The sequence below is a fragment of the Sinocyclocheilus grahami genome, unplaced genomic scaffold (genome assembly GCF_001515645.1).
Source record: "Sinocyclocheilus grahami isolate Dianchi unplaced genomic scaffold, SAMN03320097.WGS_v1.1 scaffold20.1, whole genome shotgun sequence".
In the NCBI taxonomy this organism is placed as follows: domain Eukaryota; kingdom Metazoa; phylum Chordata; class Actinopteri; order Cypriniformes; family Cyprinidae; genus Sinocyclocheilus; species Sinocyclocheilus grahami.
In genome coordinates, this window is record NW_015505199.1 from 1,908,204 (window position 1) to 1,925,156 (window position 16,953).

Consider the following 16,953-nt stretch of genomic DNA (forward strand, 5'->3'; position numbering starts at 1 on the left):
AGAAATGTTTTAAGTTACACAGTACAGATAAATATTTAAATTTGCGTTTTTCTTAATAGTAATACCGCTTTTTATTTTAACACCTGTGGACAGAATTTTAGCTAGATGGAGCATCAGTAACAAAATGCACAAATTAGGCGGTTTATGGTTTTAAAAACGGTCCCAGCTGATGGTTTGTGTTACTGTGAGGTCCCAAATGAAGATTTCTAAACGACGGAAAGGACTGACTTTACGTAGTCTGTGTGCCAGGTAGGGTGAGAGCATCCTAATGTATTTTAAAATAGGGAATTGCCTTTTTTTTGTTTTGTTCTGTTTTTTACTAAAGCATGTGAAATAATCTGGAGTAAGGATTGCAGTGAAATGTTAAGTCTTATGTAAGCCAGAAGTTGTTATAATATAGTGCTCTGTTAAATATTGTGTACATTTCCTACAAACTTTACTCCAACTCTGTGACATGGGGTAAGATGTGCCATCCTCACAATTATTGCATCCAAATATTTTGACAGGGTCCGTCATGTATACATCTTCCTGTGATTGAGTGAAAGGTGTGTGTGTGTGTGTTTTAGGTTTTCAAAAGTGAGTTTTTGCGTGTGAAAGTCAATTTTCTACATGACAGGTAAAATAACTTGTATGTCAAACCAAATTTTCTTATACTTAGTTTTTTAGGCATTTATCTAAAAAGATTTGAAAAGTTTTTTTCCCCCCACTTTGTATTTTATTAAAATAAATAAATACATTTGGAAATAATTCCACTGCATAGTAAACCTTTGTTTTAAACCTTTCTTTAAGAAAGGGATAGTGCATTATTATTTATTTATTTTAAATACATGACAATACAAAACATGGGCCTTTTTTGAGAATTCATATTATTTCTTCTCAGCTTATTTGGAAAACTAAAGGAAAATTGGCACCGCCTACCCCTGCTCTCCCTTATGCATTTGAACACAACATTTCTGCATTTATGAAAGCATTATATGTATTTGCTCTCTGTCTTTTTCATTGGCCCGTATGTGTCCAAGTGTGCTGTAATTTGTGTATGTATCTGTGTCCATTTCACTGTGTTGCACACCAGTATCTTTTGTGTTTTCTTCAGTTCACAGGGCTTTCGTAACGGCAATGTCTTTTCGTAATGTCAAGTCAAAGACACATTTTTTTCATTTTGCGCATCAGCTTATGATTCAATAATGCATGTATCACCTTTCTCTGGGACATTGAGTGCAAACTGACCTTTGTGACATTCATCCTTAAGGATTGCGTTTCTGTCTGACCCATGCTTGCCTTAAGATGGATGGTGAGTGTCATAATAGTCAAAAGAGAAACTGCTGACGGTTTGAGATCATCGGCCACTACTGACCGATGTGCCAAATCCTTGATAACTAGCACAGAGAAGGAAAACAAAACAGCCGTAACGTCATATCAAGCGCTGCATCAGATCAAAGTGCTTAAAACCAATTGCTTGTTAAGTATAATCCATCTCTTCTCTTGTTTTTCTGGCTTGTAGGCTGGCAAAGGAGGGTTTTGGCGTCGACTAAATTGGTCAATTGCAAGATATTTGTCAGAGACGTAAGGTTTTTGAAGAGATTTGTGAACATGGTGAGAGAGTTACACCGTCCTTCATAGCTCCCCCCTCTCCCTTCTTGGAAATGTGGCTGCACTTCACTTATCAGAGTTTGATCACAAAATGGCTGTTGATGCTTCCCTTCCCTGGGATTCAGAGGAATTTAAATGATTATTCTTTGTTAATGAAGGTGACTTGAATGAAACTCCCTCTGCTTTTCGCTCACCGTAACCTCACATCCCATGGGTCCCCTGGAACGAAACTGAGAAAAAAGCTCACATGCAGATTAGCAGGAATACAAGCCGTGCAATTGAATGCTTTAGTTGTTTCGCCAGCATTATGGCCTGTGTGCGAACAACACCCGTAAGACTGTTTGGAACCTGCTTGTTAGTTAGTCGCTTGTAAGGGAGAGGGTAGATAGCAGCTAATGTAGAAAATATCAAGGATATCTGTCTGTCCTTTGGCCCAAGGTGGATTCCATTTGTAATGGGAATGAAGCAATAGTATTTCCACACATTGGCAGACCTTTTACACTTTGGGTTGCAAAGATGTTTCTCATGCAGTAAAAAAAAAAAATCTCCAAATATGGTCACAATAGAGTGCAAAAGTCAGTCTAGTAGCTGCAGTAAAAATCCCATTCATTTTCTCCATAGTGGAATGATAACTTAAAAACCGTTCAATACAGACCTGTGAGCATCAAGATTGATAACCAGTGGTATATGCCTTTGTTGAAGCCATCAGCCAACATTATTTCAACTTTTTTTTAAATAATTGTGTATAACAGCAAAATTCCTGGTGAAAACTACATTACCCCTGATAGATCTGGATGGAGGAATGGGCCAAAATACCAGCAACTGTGTGTGAAAACCTTGTGAAGACTTACAGCAAACGTTTGACCTCTGTCATTGCCAACAAAGGGTATATAACAAAGTATTGAGATGAAATTTTGTTATTGACCAAATACTTATTTTCCACCATAATTTGCAAATAAATTCTTTAAAAATCCTACAATGTGATTTTCTGGATTTTTTTTTCTCATTTTGTCTCTCATAGTTGAGGTATACCTATAATGAAAATTACAGGCCTCTCTCATCTTTTTAAGTGGGAGAACATGCACAATTGGTGGCTGACTAAATACTTTTTTTCCCCACTGTATATATATGGTGAAAAACTAATATATCTAATGGAACATTTCATGTAATTTTAAAAACTTTTAAATGCACAGTTTTTTGGAAGTGAATAAGAACAAATAAAAAAAGTATTTTGGTATATAAACATGATTACAGTTCAATAATTGTTTTACTGTAAATTTAATTGAAATCTGTAAAACTTCAAATGCTGCTACCATATTTTTTACAGTAAAATTCTGGCAACCACTAACAGTTTTTTTTAACAAGTTTCAGTAAAAAAAATTACAGTACATATTTTGCAATAAATCTTTGCATAAGTCGCTTTAGATAAAAGCGTCTGCTAAATGATTATATATAAAATGTAAAATATGTTGTTTCTTTAAATCAATAGTTTTATAATTCTCCATAGATTTATTTGTAATTTATGTCATTTGCAATGCTTCATAGGATTGTAGGATTTCATCATTAAAGGGGTTAAGTACACAGTCTTATACCCTTTGTTATTTTGTCCGATGTTGTGATTCACCTCGTAGCTCGTCGGTTTGGTTCATGGCTTATAACTCTGTAACAAAGAATTTTAAAAATCCCTTTGGGAAAAATGAATGGAAAAAATACTTCCGGAACCAAGGTCGTTGAAAACATGGGCGGCCTCTGTTTCACAAATAGCAATTGCTGATTGGCTGTGAATGAAAAGATGGGAAAGTGAGGCATGAGATATAATGGTCAAAAACAAGATAAATAGCTACATTCTTCTACAATATATTCACAACACTGTAGCTAGAATAAAGAGCTCATTGATAACTGGCCACTGCAGGGTGTGGAAATGCTGGCTTAATGAACTTCAGTTGTATCTCAGTGTTCAGAAACCAACGCATAGTGATTAAACTCTTCACTGCTTACATTCCGTTGCCAACTCATGTGCATTCGGACCAAACAAGCTTTCAGTCTTTTATATATTTGTTAACTGCATCATTCATCCCTGCCACTGCCTGTACAACATTCAGACTTTCAACTTCCAGTCGTTTTCCCCAAATCTCCTTGCAGATCAGTGCAGGTGTCAGGAACTTGGCACATGAGTTGGCAATATAACGCTCTGTCACTCTTCTTTGTCTACCTTATATCATAGTGCAGTTTGTTCCTATATTGTCTGTAGAGCACTTCTCTAAGATGCTGCACTAGAGACTTCAGTTCTTGACGGATGCTGGGCTGGGCATGAGTTAGCGATTGAGCTACTGAATCTGAGCCGAGCTGGGCCCTGCATGTTTAACCAACAAAACAATGGTGCTGCATGCCAAATAGCATGTTATTGGGTTTTAAGATGCATCTTAACTTTAGTTCTAATATGCTCTTAACTTTAGTTTAATAGAATGTAACTCCAAAATTGAACCTTGGAGTAAAGTTTCTGTGCTCTAATAAGCATTTAGAGTCTTAATTTAGTGCTGAACTTCATTTGTGCTAAAAGGCTGATGTTTAATGTAAAAGTGGGACAATGGTATTTAAGTCTTTAAAAACTGAATGACTGACCAATACAATTTATTATAAATCATCTGGTTTTAGAATTAGAGATTGACGGATATAGTTTTTTATGACCGTTGCCATTTATATTTGTTTTTAACAGTTTTTTTTTAATTAATTTTTCTATTTGTGCTTTCTGACTCAATACTAACTAGGCTACATTGTGTTTAATAATAGTAATAATAATTAAATGTCATATAATTTATTCAATAAAGACATTAAAATATTCAGTTACTTTACATATAAAAGTTTTTTAAAGTTTGAATGCTGTTTTTGAAAACCAGATTCCGTTTTGCTGTTTATTGGTAAACTTTAAGCTCTGATAGCTGATTTTAAAAAAAGTGTGAATATATGTATAAAAAATAATAATAATAATTATAATACGTTTGTCAAACCATTTATCGATCTGACTCTTTTTACAGTGGGAGTAGTATTTGGCCTTGTTATTTTAGGGATGCACGATATATTGGTTATTAGCTGATACTGGATATTCACGGTATTTGTACATGTTTGTTTTCCCTATTTTAACATTAAAATTCACTCAGAGTTAACCTTTAAAAAACACTAAAATAATTTAATAACACTGTTAAATTGAGCTTTAGACAATCTCATATTGAATATGTTTTTTTATATATATACTGTATAATATAACTTTGTGATGCTCAAATTTGCTTGTAATATTTTAAAATGACTGATTTTAGTTTTTAGTGTTTTGTTTTTAATTTATTTAGACAAAATAGTATTTAATTGTAATGAACCTTATCCATATCAGACAGAATTTTAATGTCAGTGTGTCCCTTTTTGGTCTAGCTTGGGATTTGAATACTATTGCTGTAGGGCAATAAGATAAATGTGTTAATTTCAATAAATAGTTAATGAATATTTTCGGTGTTCTGATAATGTCTTGTGTTTAAATCCTATCAGAAATGCCCAGCACGCTTACAGTAATGGAACTGTTTTAGTATCCCGTTTGTACACTTTATAAGCTACTTGGCATCTATACAGTAGCATGTGGTGTTAGAAATATCCTCACAGTTTGTTTATGCGGGCTAGTGCGTTCTTCTTCATTCACATGATTTCTAGACTTTTCTCCTCTGTCTATGGCTATTTTATTTGCGCAGGTATTTGGGTCAAAAAGTATGTGGGTCAATGGATGTGCCTAGTAGACCTTTTCTTTGTCTGCTAACAGCATAGTAACATTAAAATGCTCAGAGTACATTTTGCCTCTTGAATATGTATCAGTAATTAACTGCAGGAATAAATTGGTTTTATCTCATAACTACTTTCTTAAATCACACATTCCAAAGATAACGGCTTTCTTTGGAATGTTAGCGTTTGTTGAAGTTTGACTGGCCACTGCATGTAGAAGCCAGCTCAACTGACCAAAAGCATGATAGCAATGAATAGGTAATTTAACACATTTTGGTGGCTTTTCACAGATAAATGGATCATTTAAGCTGGGGGCTGCCAGAGTGCTCTCAGGGTTGCAGTGCCTAGCGCCAGCTCTGCAGGACAACGCCAACATGAACGGCACTGCAGAGCAGCAGGACATTCTGCCCCCTAACTGCATGGTCAAAGAACGATGGAAAGTGGTAGGTGTTCAGAAGATCTGTACATGACATTTGTATACACACAGGGATGCACAGTAATGCACCAAGATAAATATAACAATACAAAACATCCTGTGTGCTTTTGCTTTTTTTGATTAGTGACCTAAAAGTAGCACAAAATCCTAAGTAGTATTTATTGTCTTTTGTTATGTTTTTTTGCATTAAATAAAATAAATAAAAAAAACAATGTCTGAATGTAATGTCTGGATTTTTTTCTGAGGTTTGGAGTGTTAAAAAAACATAAGGAATGAAAATAATTATTAAAATGAACTTTAGTTAATGAATTAGTATTATTGCAATACCTTTCAAAAGCTTGGGGTAACAATTTTCTTTTTAAAGAAATTAATACTTTTATTAATCAAGGATGTATTAAATTGATCAAAAATGGCAATAAAGACAAAAAAATCCTGTTTCAAATAAATGCTGTTCTTATGAACTATTTATCAAAGAATTCAGAAAAAAATGTATCATGGTTTCCACAAAAATATTAAGCAGCACAACTGTTTTGATAATAATAAATGTTTTTTGAGCAGCAAATCAGCCTATTAGAAGGATTTCCGAAGTGACACTGAAGACTGGAATAATGGCTGCTAAAAATTCAACTTTGCAATCAAAGAAATAAATTACATTTATATTGTACAATATATATAAGGTTATTTTATATTGTAATAAAAGTTCATAATATTACTGTTTTTACTATATTTCTATTCAAATAAATGCAGCTTTTGTGAGAATAAGAGACTCATTAATATATATATAAATGTATTTAATTATATATTATTTATATAATTCATTCATATATTAGTTAATATGCTATGTTGAAGATTTTCAGTAAAATTACATATATAGGTGCTTATATAGATGAAAATATATATGTGTGTTTCAGACGCATATCTTTTCTCCTGTTCTGACTATGAGTAGACTATGTAACAGTAAAACTAATCACACTTTTGACCCCAATCACTGGGACTGTCTTGCCAAGAGACATTACAGAGAGATAAAATTCCACAAAATTCCCAGTACAAAGGAGAAGAGAATCTTCTCGCATGACTGCTCAATTCCAGCCAGAGTAAATGGACTCTTGACTTCGAGAGAAGGAGGGGAGAGAGTGACATTACTGGCTGTCAAATAGACGGGATGATTTATGAGTCATTTGAAATGAGAAAACTTCTGCTTTGCTTTCTCTGTTGTCTATTGGAAATGCATTAGTCTGTTTTGTGACATTTGTAGCACATTTATGCAAAGCTGACTAAAGTTTGTCTGCAGTGGGACTGCTGCACTATTGCGTATCCCTGATCAATAGATGTACCCTCTAAATTGGTAATCAGTGAATCAAGGATTATTCACATAGGCTATACACGATCATGCACATGTTTATGTTACAGTGTTATTTGTTGAGTTTGTTGTTTGAAATGTATAATTCAGGAGAGTGAAATCAAGGTATTATTGAGGCACTTGAAATGCAGATATTACAAAGGGCTTTTTAATGGTTCCCAAATGCTTTGTCTAAAAAACGCTTTGAAAGGCTGCGTGCATTTTTATGAGATCATCAAGCATTGACAGCACTTACATTGGGAGGAAAACAACCAAATGAAACACAAAAAAAATGTAGATAACATCCTGTTGTGTGTTTTTTTTAATGTCCAGCTGAAGAAAATAGGTGGAGGGGGGTTCGGGGAAATCTACGAGGCGTTGGACCTGCTGACTCGGGAGAATGTGGCGTTAAAAGTGGAGTCAGCTCAACAGCCCAAACAAGTCCTGAAGATGGAGGTGGCAGTTCTGAAGAAACTACAGGGTAAGGCATGGTCATCATTAGTTGATGGTATTTCGGGACAGTATCAACATCACTTTGACATTGACAAGACATCACATTGTCCAGTAGCTGAAGACAAATTCCCCACAGAAATACTCAGGGTCATTCGTGTTATGAAGTACCTTTTGGGCTTTTAGAATATGCTCTGCATAAACTCAGACACTTCTGATTCAGTGACTGCAGTTCAGAAGTATAATTATTCAGCAAACACTCATTTAATTGATCAAGTAAAGACATTAGGTACAAAAGATTTTCATTTCAAATAAAGGCTGTTTTTTAACCTTTTATTCATCAAAGAATCCTGAAAAAAAAGTATTGCGGTTTCCAAAATAATATTAAGCAGCACAATTGTTTTCAATATTGATAATAATAAGAAATGTTTCTTGAGCAGCAAATCAGCATATCAGAATGATTTCTGAAGGATCACACTGCAAAAAAAATTTTTCTAGCTTAGATCTTTTGTCTTGTTTCCAACCAAAATATCTAAAAATCTTAAAATCAAGGGACAATCTTAAATCAAGAAGGATTTTCTAGACAAGTAAAAATTATTGTCTTGTTTTCAGAAAAAACAAGTCAAAATTAAGTGAGTGTTTGCTTGAAACAAGCAAAATAATCTGCCAATGGGGTAAGAAAAATAATCTTGTTTCAAGCAAAAACTCTTTGTTTCTGAAAACAAGACAATAATTTTTACTTGTCTAGAAAATCCTTCTTGATTTAAGAATTTTTTGATATTTTGGCTGGAAACAAGACAACATTTTTTGTGCATGTGACACTGAAGACTGGAGTAATGACTGCTGAAAATTCAGCTCTGGCATCATAGGAATCAATTTCAATTTAAAATATATTCAAATTGAAAACAGTTATTTTAAATCGTAGTAATATTTCACAGTATTACTGAATATTTACTGTATTTTTGATCAAATAAATGCCACCTCTGTGAGCTTAAGAGAGTTAAAACATTAAAAAAGTAATACTGACCCCAAACATTTGAATGGCAATCTGTATTTTTAACCATCTATTGAAATTTGTATATTACCATACTGTTTTTTTTTTTTATCTTATCCATTTCTATTATTTACTGATGTTTGGTCTGTTGTTTTCCTGTCAGAAATGATGTAACTTTCTGGAGGATGTTTTGGTTAGCTAAAATTATATCACAGGGGACTCACAGGATAAAAAGTGATATTAAGGACACAGGAAAAACCTATAAATTGATTTCTAATTAAGATAGTAAAACATGTATTGTTTGAATCATTTCAATTATAGAAAATAATCAGATTGAAGAAACAGGTGCCCTGTTGTTTTTCAAAGGCTTAATACTAAATGATATATGCTAGTGGCGTGTTATTTTATACAGTATTTAGTTGACATCATCATGACTGAGGCAGTTATTAAAATCTGTAAAGACTGACCATCCCATCAGAGTGGACCATGTGTGGCACATTGTATATTTAGCTCTGTGAATGAAGCGGCAGTAACACAGCCTACGTGACTACGAACATGTGAAGCGGCCTACAGATCATACAGCCAAGCATACACACACTTATTCTGATGATTCAGTTCAACCATTAGTCATCAGAAAGAAAGAAAAAACAACTAAATATGAAACTCATCATACTATAATACCGATTCATACGTAACAAAATAAAACAAAATATTATTTAAAAATATATATACAAAATGATATTAGGTATATAAAAATTGCTGAAATGATTTTTTTACATTTATTTTACATTTAGTATTTACTCAAACTCACAAAATACAAAAAACATTTTTGACACCAGTGTTATTTTTGTATTATTTCATGTATATATATGTAGTATATATTAATATTTTGAATTAAATGTTATTTTTTTAATTTTCAGTTGCAATTGTAATTTTAGATTAAGGTTTATTCATTGTTCAAGTTTTTTGTCATTTTTATTTGTTTTTGTTTTTTAATTATTTCTATTTTGCTTTCATTTATTTATTTTTTCATTTTATAAGTTAAAATTATAAAAATGAACGTTTAATTATTTTTGTTACTTGCCAAGGCAACATTTCTAATTTATAAGTCTAAATTAAAAAGTTTTTTAAAAGTTTTTAAATGTATATTCATATTTTATTTTATTGCGGCTTTCAATTAAAAAGCTTTCAGTTAAAAATTATTGGAATGGTTTTAGTTTTAGTTAACAATAACGACACTGATTGACACATCTGTCAGTAGATTTTGGAAGATTTTTTTGTTGATTGGCTAAGTGAATATAGTTATCTTTGTACTTGGTCTTTTAATTACCCTGACCAATAATGTCATTTTTTAAAATATTTTCATAAATGACCTGCCCATGTGTTATGTTATTTTCTTTTTTAGGTAAAGACCATGTGTGTAAGTTCATAGGCTGTGGGCGAAATGATAAATTCAACTATGTCGTTATGCAGCTGCAGGTAAACGATTCTCTATCATAACTAGTCACATATACAGTAACATCAAATCTCATCAACCCCACTGCAAATAAGTAACCCTTAACTAGATTGGTGATTTATATTTCAGTCAAAGATTGAGGAACATTTTATGGTAGATCACCATCACATGCTGTTTTCTCTGAAATACTGTGACTGTGCACTACTGGTGATATGGAGGTGTGAGGGCTTCAATTACACTTTGTTATCACTCTCAGGGTAGAAACCTGGCAGATCTCAGGCGAAGTCAGCCACGTGGCACCTTTACCATGAGCACAACCCTCCGCCTGGGAAAACAGATTCTAGAATCCATAGAGGCCATTCACTCTGTTGGCTTTCTCCACCGAGACATCAAACCGGTAATGTTTAATAGCTTTCCTGTAATTGCCTTCTGACTGTGTAGAATAATAATACAATGCATCACTGTCATTAGGTTTCCTGAAGTGATTTTATTTATTAAGGATCTTTGGATTTTCTTTCCAGTCAAATTTTGCCATGGGAAGGCTGCCTTCAACATACAGGAAATGTTATATGCTAGATTTTGGGCTTGCACGACAGTATACAAACACCAATGGAGAAGTCAGACCGGTATGTCACAATTTAATTCAGTATTTTTTAATACCTTTCAGTATAATTCATTGTAGATTTAATTATTTCATGGTTAATATTGCTCAGTTGTTGTATGTGTTTAATAAGGGTACATGATTCCTGCACTGCAATCAAATGTGACATTTCTGTCATTCAATATTATTGATTACGTTACTACTGAGATAATAAGTTGTCTTTTGATTGCCCCTGAAGGTCTGGTTTTATTAAGAAGCACCTGAGATTTATTTGAGCAATAAAAAGCTTTTTTCACTGTAAGAGTGCAGGCTCGCAGAGAGACGAGCTGAAAGCTCATGAGAGGTTTACAGAGCTCTCTGAATCAGGCACTGGGCTGTTTCCTATTTTAGCTCATCACAAAGAGCTCTTCATTCGCACATGTTCCTCTCTCCTCCATCTTTCACACTGTCTCTCTATTTCTCTGTACATGCAGGTTTTAGTGCAGCGGTATGAATATTTAATAAGACTGCATGCATCAGTGAGCAATGCCCCCAGGTTCAGCCTGAGAGGGTGTAATATTTTCAGCCCTCTCTCTCTATTGTTCAATCTCTCTACTGTAGATTCTCTTTCGCCTTTCATTTCTGCACAGCTGAGTCAGCTGTACTCATCGATTCAGGCAGGAAACTGAGCGTCATTCGTTTATCCATCCATATCTGTCTATCTATCTATCGATCTATCTATCTATCTATTTATCGATCTATCTATCTATTTATCGATCTATCTATCTATTTATCGATCTATCTATTCTAGTTCAGTGCTGCAGCATTGAAGTGGTTTGGCTGTGTTTTTCTCCTGCAGTCTTCAGGAACTGTTGTCTTTTTCTGAAGCAAATTGAAATTTTGGTTTGAGCTGATTCAAAACCAGCTCTCCAAATCAAATAATAACTTTAAAATGTTAAACAAATAACAAAACAGGATTAAAACCAGGCTGTAATTTTACTGTGAAGAAATTGATTTGCTTTGATTTTTCATCCATTCTGTGGTGCATCACGTTTATGGGATATGAATAAATCATTTCAGGTTTATAAATATTTTTGGTGTCCTCAGAACTGTCAATGTCACCTTCTGTTGAATGCGTTCAGTGTGAATAGTACAATTGAGTCATACTGCCATGTTTGTTTATATCTTTGTTCATATTTGTTGATGTTATATCTTTTTAATTGTACTCTGGTACTGTTTTGTTGTACTAACATTCTCTATGGACAGCATTTGAAGTGGATTGCATGGGGTCATTTGTATAATTTTGCCTGGTGCATTATTTTTGCTTTTGCTTTTGTTTGACCATCTTGTCTTATTTTTGCAGTTTTCGTTTGGGGTTTTAAGTTATGACGTGCATGTCTGACGTATTTCTACATCTGTTCCCTTCTCCCCCATACTCTCACCAATGGAAAGACTTTCATTGTGAGTGACTTCATGGAACTTTCATCTTCGTTTTATAGCTGAACTTTCCACAATATAAAAAATAATGCACAATTTTGTATTTAAATTGACATAGAAGTACTTAACCTATTCCTTTCATATACTGTATATACAGTGGGTACGGAAAGTATTCAGACCCCCTTAAATTTTTCACTCTTTGTTATATTGCAGCCATTTGCTAAAATAATTTAAGTTATTTTTTTTTTCCTCATTAATGTACACACAGCACCCCATATTGACAGAAAAACACAGAATTGTTGTAACTTAAATGATTTTAGCAAATGGCTGCAATAAAACAAAGAGTGAAAAATTTAAGGGGGTCTGAATACTTTCCGTACCCACTGTATATATGTAAGGAATAGGACAGGAAAAGCAAATGTTTATTGGAATAAAAAATAAATTGAATGAAATTAACTGAAAGTTGTGCACATAATATTCATTCCACATATAATTTCAAGTTTGATTCTTAATCATGTTCTAATCCAAAGAAAAGATGATTTAATATAATATGTAATACATTTAATAAGTCCATTAAATAAATTCATGTCGAATAATTCTTGTGAGATTTACCTTTTATGTTCAGCAAAAGTGCAGTCTTTATAATTGCCAATAAAACAGTGAACACGACAAGAGAATATTAACTGCATCTAAATGAAATGTCATTTGTTCTGAAACAGATGCTACTTGTCACGTCATTTAGTTAATCAAAAAGAAATTAGAGCAGGTTTGTGAGAGAGACCCATTGGGACTCATAGACACACATGCACGCACAGACACACAGGTTCATTTACGTGATGGAAGGTGTTTACCTTTTGCGTTGCGTGCTCACTGTTCTGTAGTAATGTAACGCCATGTTCAGTCGCTTGGCAAAGACATGGTGCTTCTTCTTTCCGAGTGTGTTGTGCACTGTTTGTCTCTCTCCTGTTACTACTGTAATGAAAGTTATAATGCATAAAATTATACAGTAATGCACCGTAAAAAATCATTCTGATTTGTTTTGATTTACCCTAATACACAGCACCAATTCTACTGTAAGTACATTACAGATAACAAAAATTAAAATGCATTTATCGCTAACAGATTTTCCTAATACATTTCTGCTTTCAGCCCAGAACTGTTGCAGGATTTCGAGGGACTGTTAGATATGCATCTGTGAATGCACATAAAAACAAAGTGAGTGCTTAATTTAAGTCAACTTACTGTGAACTTATATCAGTGTATTTTACAGAAAATAAAATCATCTAATTCTTATTTATTCATGTGTTGTTTTTACAGGAAATGGGGCGCCATGATGACTTATGGTCATTGTTTTACATGCTGGTTGAATTTGCTGCTGGGCAGCTGCCGTGGAGGAAAATCAAGGACAAGGTGCTCTGACGTTCCTTGCCTGGTTTGAAAATTAGTGTTTATGTCTTGTGTTTTATTCAATTTGTTTATTACTTTAAGTTTTATTCTGTATCAGACCACCATTGTTGAAATCTACTGTTTGCATCTACATCATATAGGAGCAGGTTGGTCAGATCAAGGAGCGCTTTGATAATAGGATGCTGCTTAAACACATGCCATCAGAGTTTAATGTCTTCCTGGAGCATGTTTTAGGCCTTGACTACTACACCAAACCTGACTATCAGGTACGTAGACTAGAAGCATTTTATCACTCTCTCTCACACTCTAAATGTATAATATTTGCAGTGAAATGCAGTGCTTTTCTGAAATGTTCTTATATATAACATGTAATATTTCAAAGGCAGCATTACATGAACAAATTTCATTATACAGATATGAATGGTCTTTTGTAAGGTGTTCTCTGTGTCTGTGTCAGCTCCTGATGTCAGTGTTTGAGAACAGCATGAAAGAACGCATCGTCACAGAGAACGAGCCATATGATTGGGAGAAAAGTGGGACGGACTCCATGATATCTGCCACCACGCCGACAGCAGCGCAGCAGAACACACGGCCTACAGCGGCTATGGCTGGGTAAGAACCGCATGCATGTGTGAACACATCACACGTATATGCCTGTGGACATGTGACTCTATCTAGTCCTGTGGCTCAGTGGTAGAACATTGCATTAGCAGTGCAAAAGGTTGTGGGTTCAATTCCCAGGGAACACACATACTGGTAAAAAATGTTTATCCTGAATGCACTGTTAGTCGCTTTGGATAAAAGCGTCTGCTAAATGCATAAATTATTATCTATCTACCTATCTATCTGTCTGTCTATATATATCATTCTGCTGTATTGTTCACAAGATCCTCTTGTACTGTAACTAGGGATGCACCGATGCAGACCCGGTTCTACGGGGGTCCTAAGCACCCTCAGTTAAAGCTGTATTAATGGCATTTTATTGCAGATTTGGCAAACTATCCAGTGCGTTATGGTTTGCGCTCTGGACTGGAGATCGATTTCTATTTCAATGTGTTTTTGCAGCGTTGAGCAATGTAGCCAATCACAGACATATCTTGATTTCTTGAATCAGAAGTTTTGTTCAGGTATTGTGTTCAGCATGAATTATCTCATTATAACAAAGTGTTGACGCAATGTAAATAAGAGATTCGTTGTGCAGCGTAGAGAACTTTATTGATAATAACGCATCTTTGTGAGATCGCGATGTACTATGATGAGTGACAGCTTTTTAGTGATTATGAATGGAGCGCTCATTTGTGCCATAGCAACAGACGCCACTTATATATGTATATATATATATAGAGAGAGAGAGAGAGAGAGAGAGAGAGTGCGCACCTTCACTGTTTTAAGAAGCACCCTCAGTGATTTGATTCTGGAGCCGGGCCTGCACCAATGTATCGGCCGCCGATATTTATCGGCCGATTTTTCCTCAATTTACAACCATCGGCATATCGGCTATATAAGGAAAAAGGCCGATATAACAAACCAATGGTTTATTAATTAACTGCGTGAAGGCACTGAGCTGTATAATGTCTGTTGCATAATCCTAGCGCTGCTGTCTGCACTTTAATGCTAATCAAATAACAAAAGACAAAAGATTGCACACTATTCTTGACTAAATAACTTTTGTAACTTTCATAAGTGTAGCGGACCTCATCTGAATGATGACCAAAACTTTACTGATGTTTTATTGCGTCCTTTTTCACTCCAAAAAAATCATCATAAGAGCTAAACAAAACACAGCACGAGAAGTGCACATGCCAAACTCTCTCTCTCAGTTGCATTATCATCAACATACAGCGTTTGTAATTACACAAAACACTTATTACAACTAACAGTAAACAAATATACAGATCTCATGCACATATAACACATGTGCCAGGGGGTGCTTAATAAACTGACAAACTTTAAATCCGAAGAACTGCGTGCTTTCATTACCCATATAACGTTAGCTCCGACGTAGACTAGAAAACCCGTCAAAATAAGAGTCCCGCCTTAGTAAAGGAGATCTCATACATATTTAAACTTACAAAAAATATGAAAATGTATACAAAAACAAATTAGAAGATTAATCATAATAAAGTCTGTTACAATAAAGAAGGATTAGTATTTAATTTGACATTTGTTTACTGTATTTCTGTACCTGAAAACTGTTGATGACGTCCGTCCATCGTTTTCGAAGAGGACCTAGACATCTAACAGGTTGTGGGCTGTCCACGGTGTGTCCGCAGGTGGCTGGTAAGGCCGATACGGGCACGGAATGATCTGCCGCATGTCGGGCAGACATGTGTGTTGACATTTGTTTACTGTATTTCTGTACCTGAAAACTGTTGATGATGTCCGTCCATCGTTTTCGAAGAGGACCTAGACATCTAACAGGTTGTGGGCTGTCCACGGTGTGTCCGCAGGTGGCTGGTAAGGCCGATACGGGCACGGAATGATCTGCCGCATGTCGGGCAGACATGTGTAGTTACCACTGTTGCAGCATTTGCAGCTCTGGCTTTACGGAGTGCTCGCTTCTCTTGTGCTATAGTTGTCCTTCTAGCTTCAGATGTCTGGCAGCCTTGGTGGATCAGCGTGCACCATGTCGATCGGTCTTGTGCCAGGGTTTCCCAGGAGGGTGGTGTCAATATCCAGGGCCTTGAGAGAGGCATTCAGCGTATCTTTGTATCGCTTCTTTTGTCCCCCGTGCGATCACTTTCCTTGAGACAGCTCACCATAGAAGAGCTGTTTGGGTATGTGGTGGTCTGGCATCCTTACAACATGGCCTGTTGTAACAAGCAGGGTGTGAACTGACGGTAGGCCTGCTCTGGAGAGGACTTCTGTGTCTGGCACCTTGTCCTGCCACCTGATCCTCAGAAGTCTGTGGAGGCAAGTTGTGTGGAAGTGGTTCAATTGCCTAGTGTGCCTCCTGTATACAGTCCAAGTTTCACTGGCATACATCAGGGTAGTCAGCACTACTGCCCGGTAGACTTTAAGCTTTGTAGCAAAGCTTATTCCACGGCGGTCCCACGTTGGTCTGCAGTCCGCCGAATGCAGAGCTTGCCTTGGCAATTCAGAACACGAGCCGTCATGCCGTCGTGGAACTGACGTACCATCAGAATGAATCTGTCAGGGCACCCAAACTTCGACATAAGCGCATTATCTTTATTATTTATTATTAACTATTAGACCTTTGTGACTGACATTGTCAAAGACCTTGGTGAGATCCACGAAGATGGTGCACAGTTCACGATTCTGCTCTTGACACTTCTCCTGGAGCTGTCGGGCTGCGAAGATCATGTCCACCGTGCCACGCTCTTTACGGAAGCCGCACTGTGTCTCGGGTAGTAGACCCTGTTCCAGGTGGTCAGTCAGGCGATTCAGCAACACTCGTGCAAGGATCTTGCCTGCGATGGAAAGCAGTGATATTCCTCTATGATTATCGCAGACTTGTCGATTTCCTTTCCTCTTATAGAGG

General features: G+C 35.6%; 1 protein-coding gene across 1 annotated transcript in view; it reads left to right on the forward strand.

Annotated features, from left to right (window-relative positions):
- The first annotated feature begins 1,474 nt into the window (after positions 1-1,474).
- LOC107556073 (tau-tubulin kinase 1-like) overlaps positions 1,475-16,953 on the forward strand; it is a 32,278-nt gene continuing 16,799 nt past the window's right edge. Inside the window, exons 1-11 of the mRNA XM_016239074.1 lie at positions 1,475-1,593; positions 5,643-5,795; positions 7,461-7,608; positions 9,977-10,050; positions 10,284-10,424; positions 10,549-10,653; positions 12,060-12,068; positions 13,194-13,259; positions 13,362-13,454; positions 13,592-13,717; positions 13,909-14,063. Of these exons, the coding sequence (XP_016094560.1) occupies positions 1,591-1,593; positions 5,643-5,795; positions 7,461-7,608; positions 9,977-10,050; positions 10,284-10,424; positions 10,549-10,653; positions 12,060-12,068; positions 13,194-13,259; positions 13,362-13,454; positions 13,592-13,717; positions 13,909-14,063 (1,073 nt within the window). The 5' untranslated portion in view covers positions 1,475-1,590. The remainder of the gene's footprint in view (positions 1,594-5,642; positions 5,796-7,460; positions 7,609-9,976; positions 10,051-10,283; positions 10,425-10,548; positions 10,654-12,059; positions 12,069-13,193; positions 13,260-13,361; positions 13,455-13,591; positions 13,718-13,908; positions 14,064-16,953) is intronic.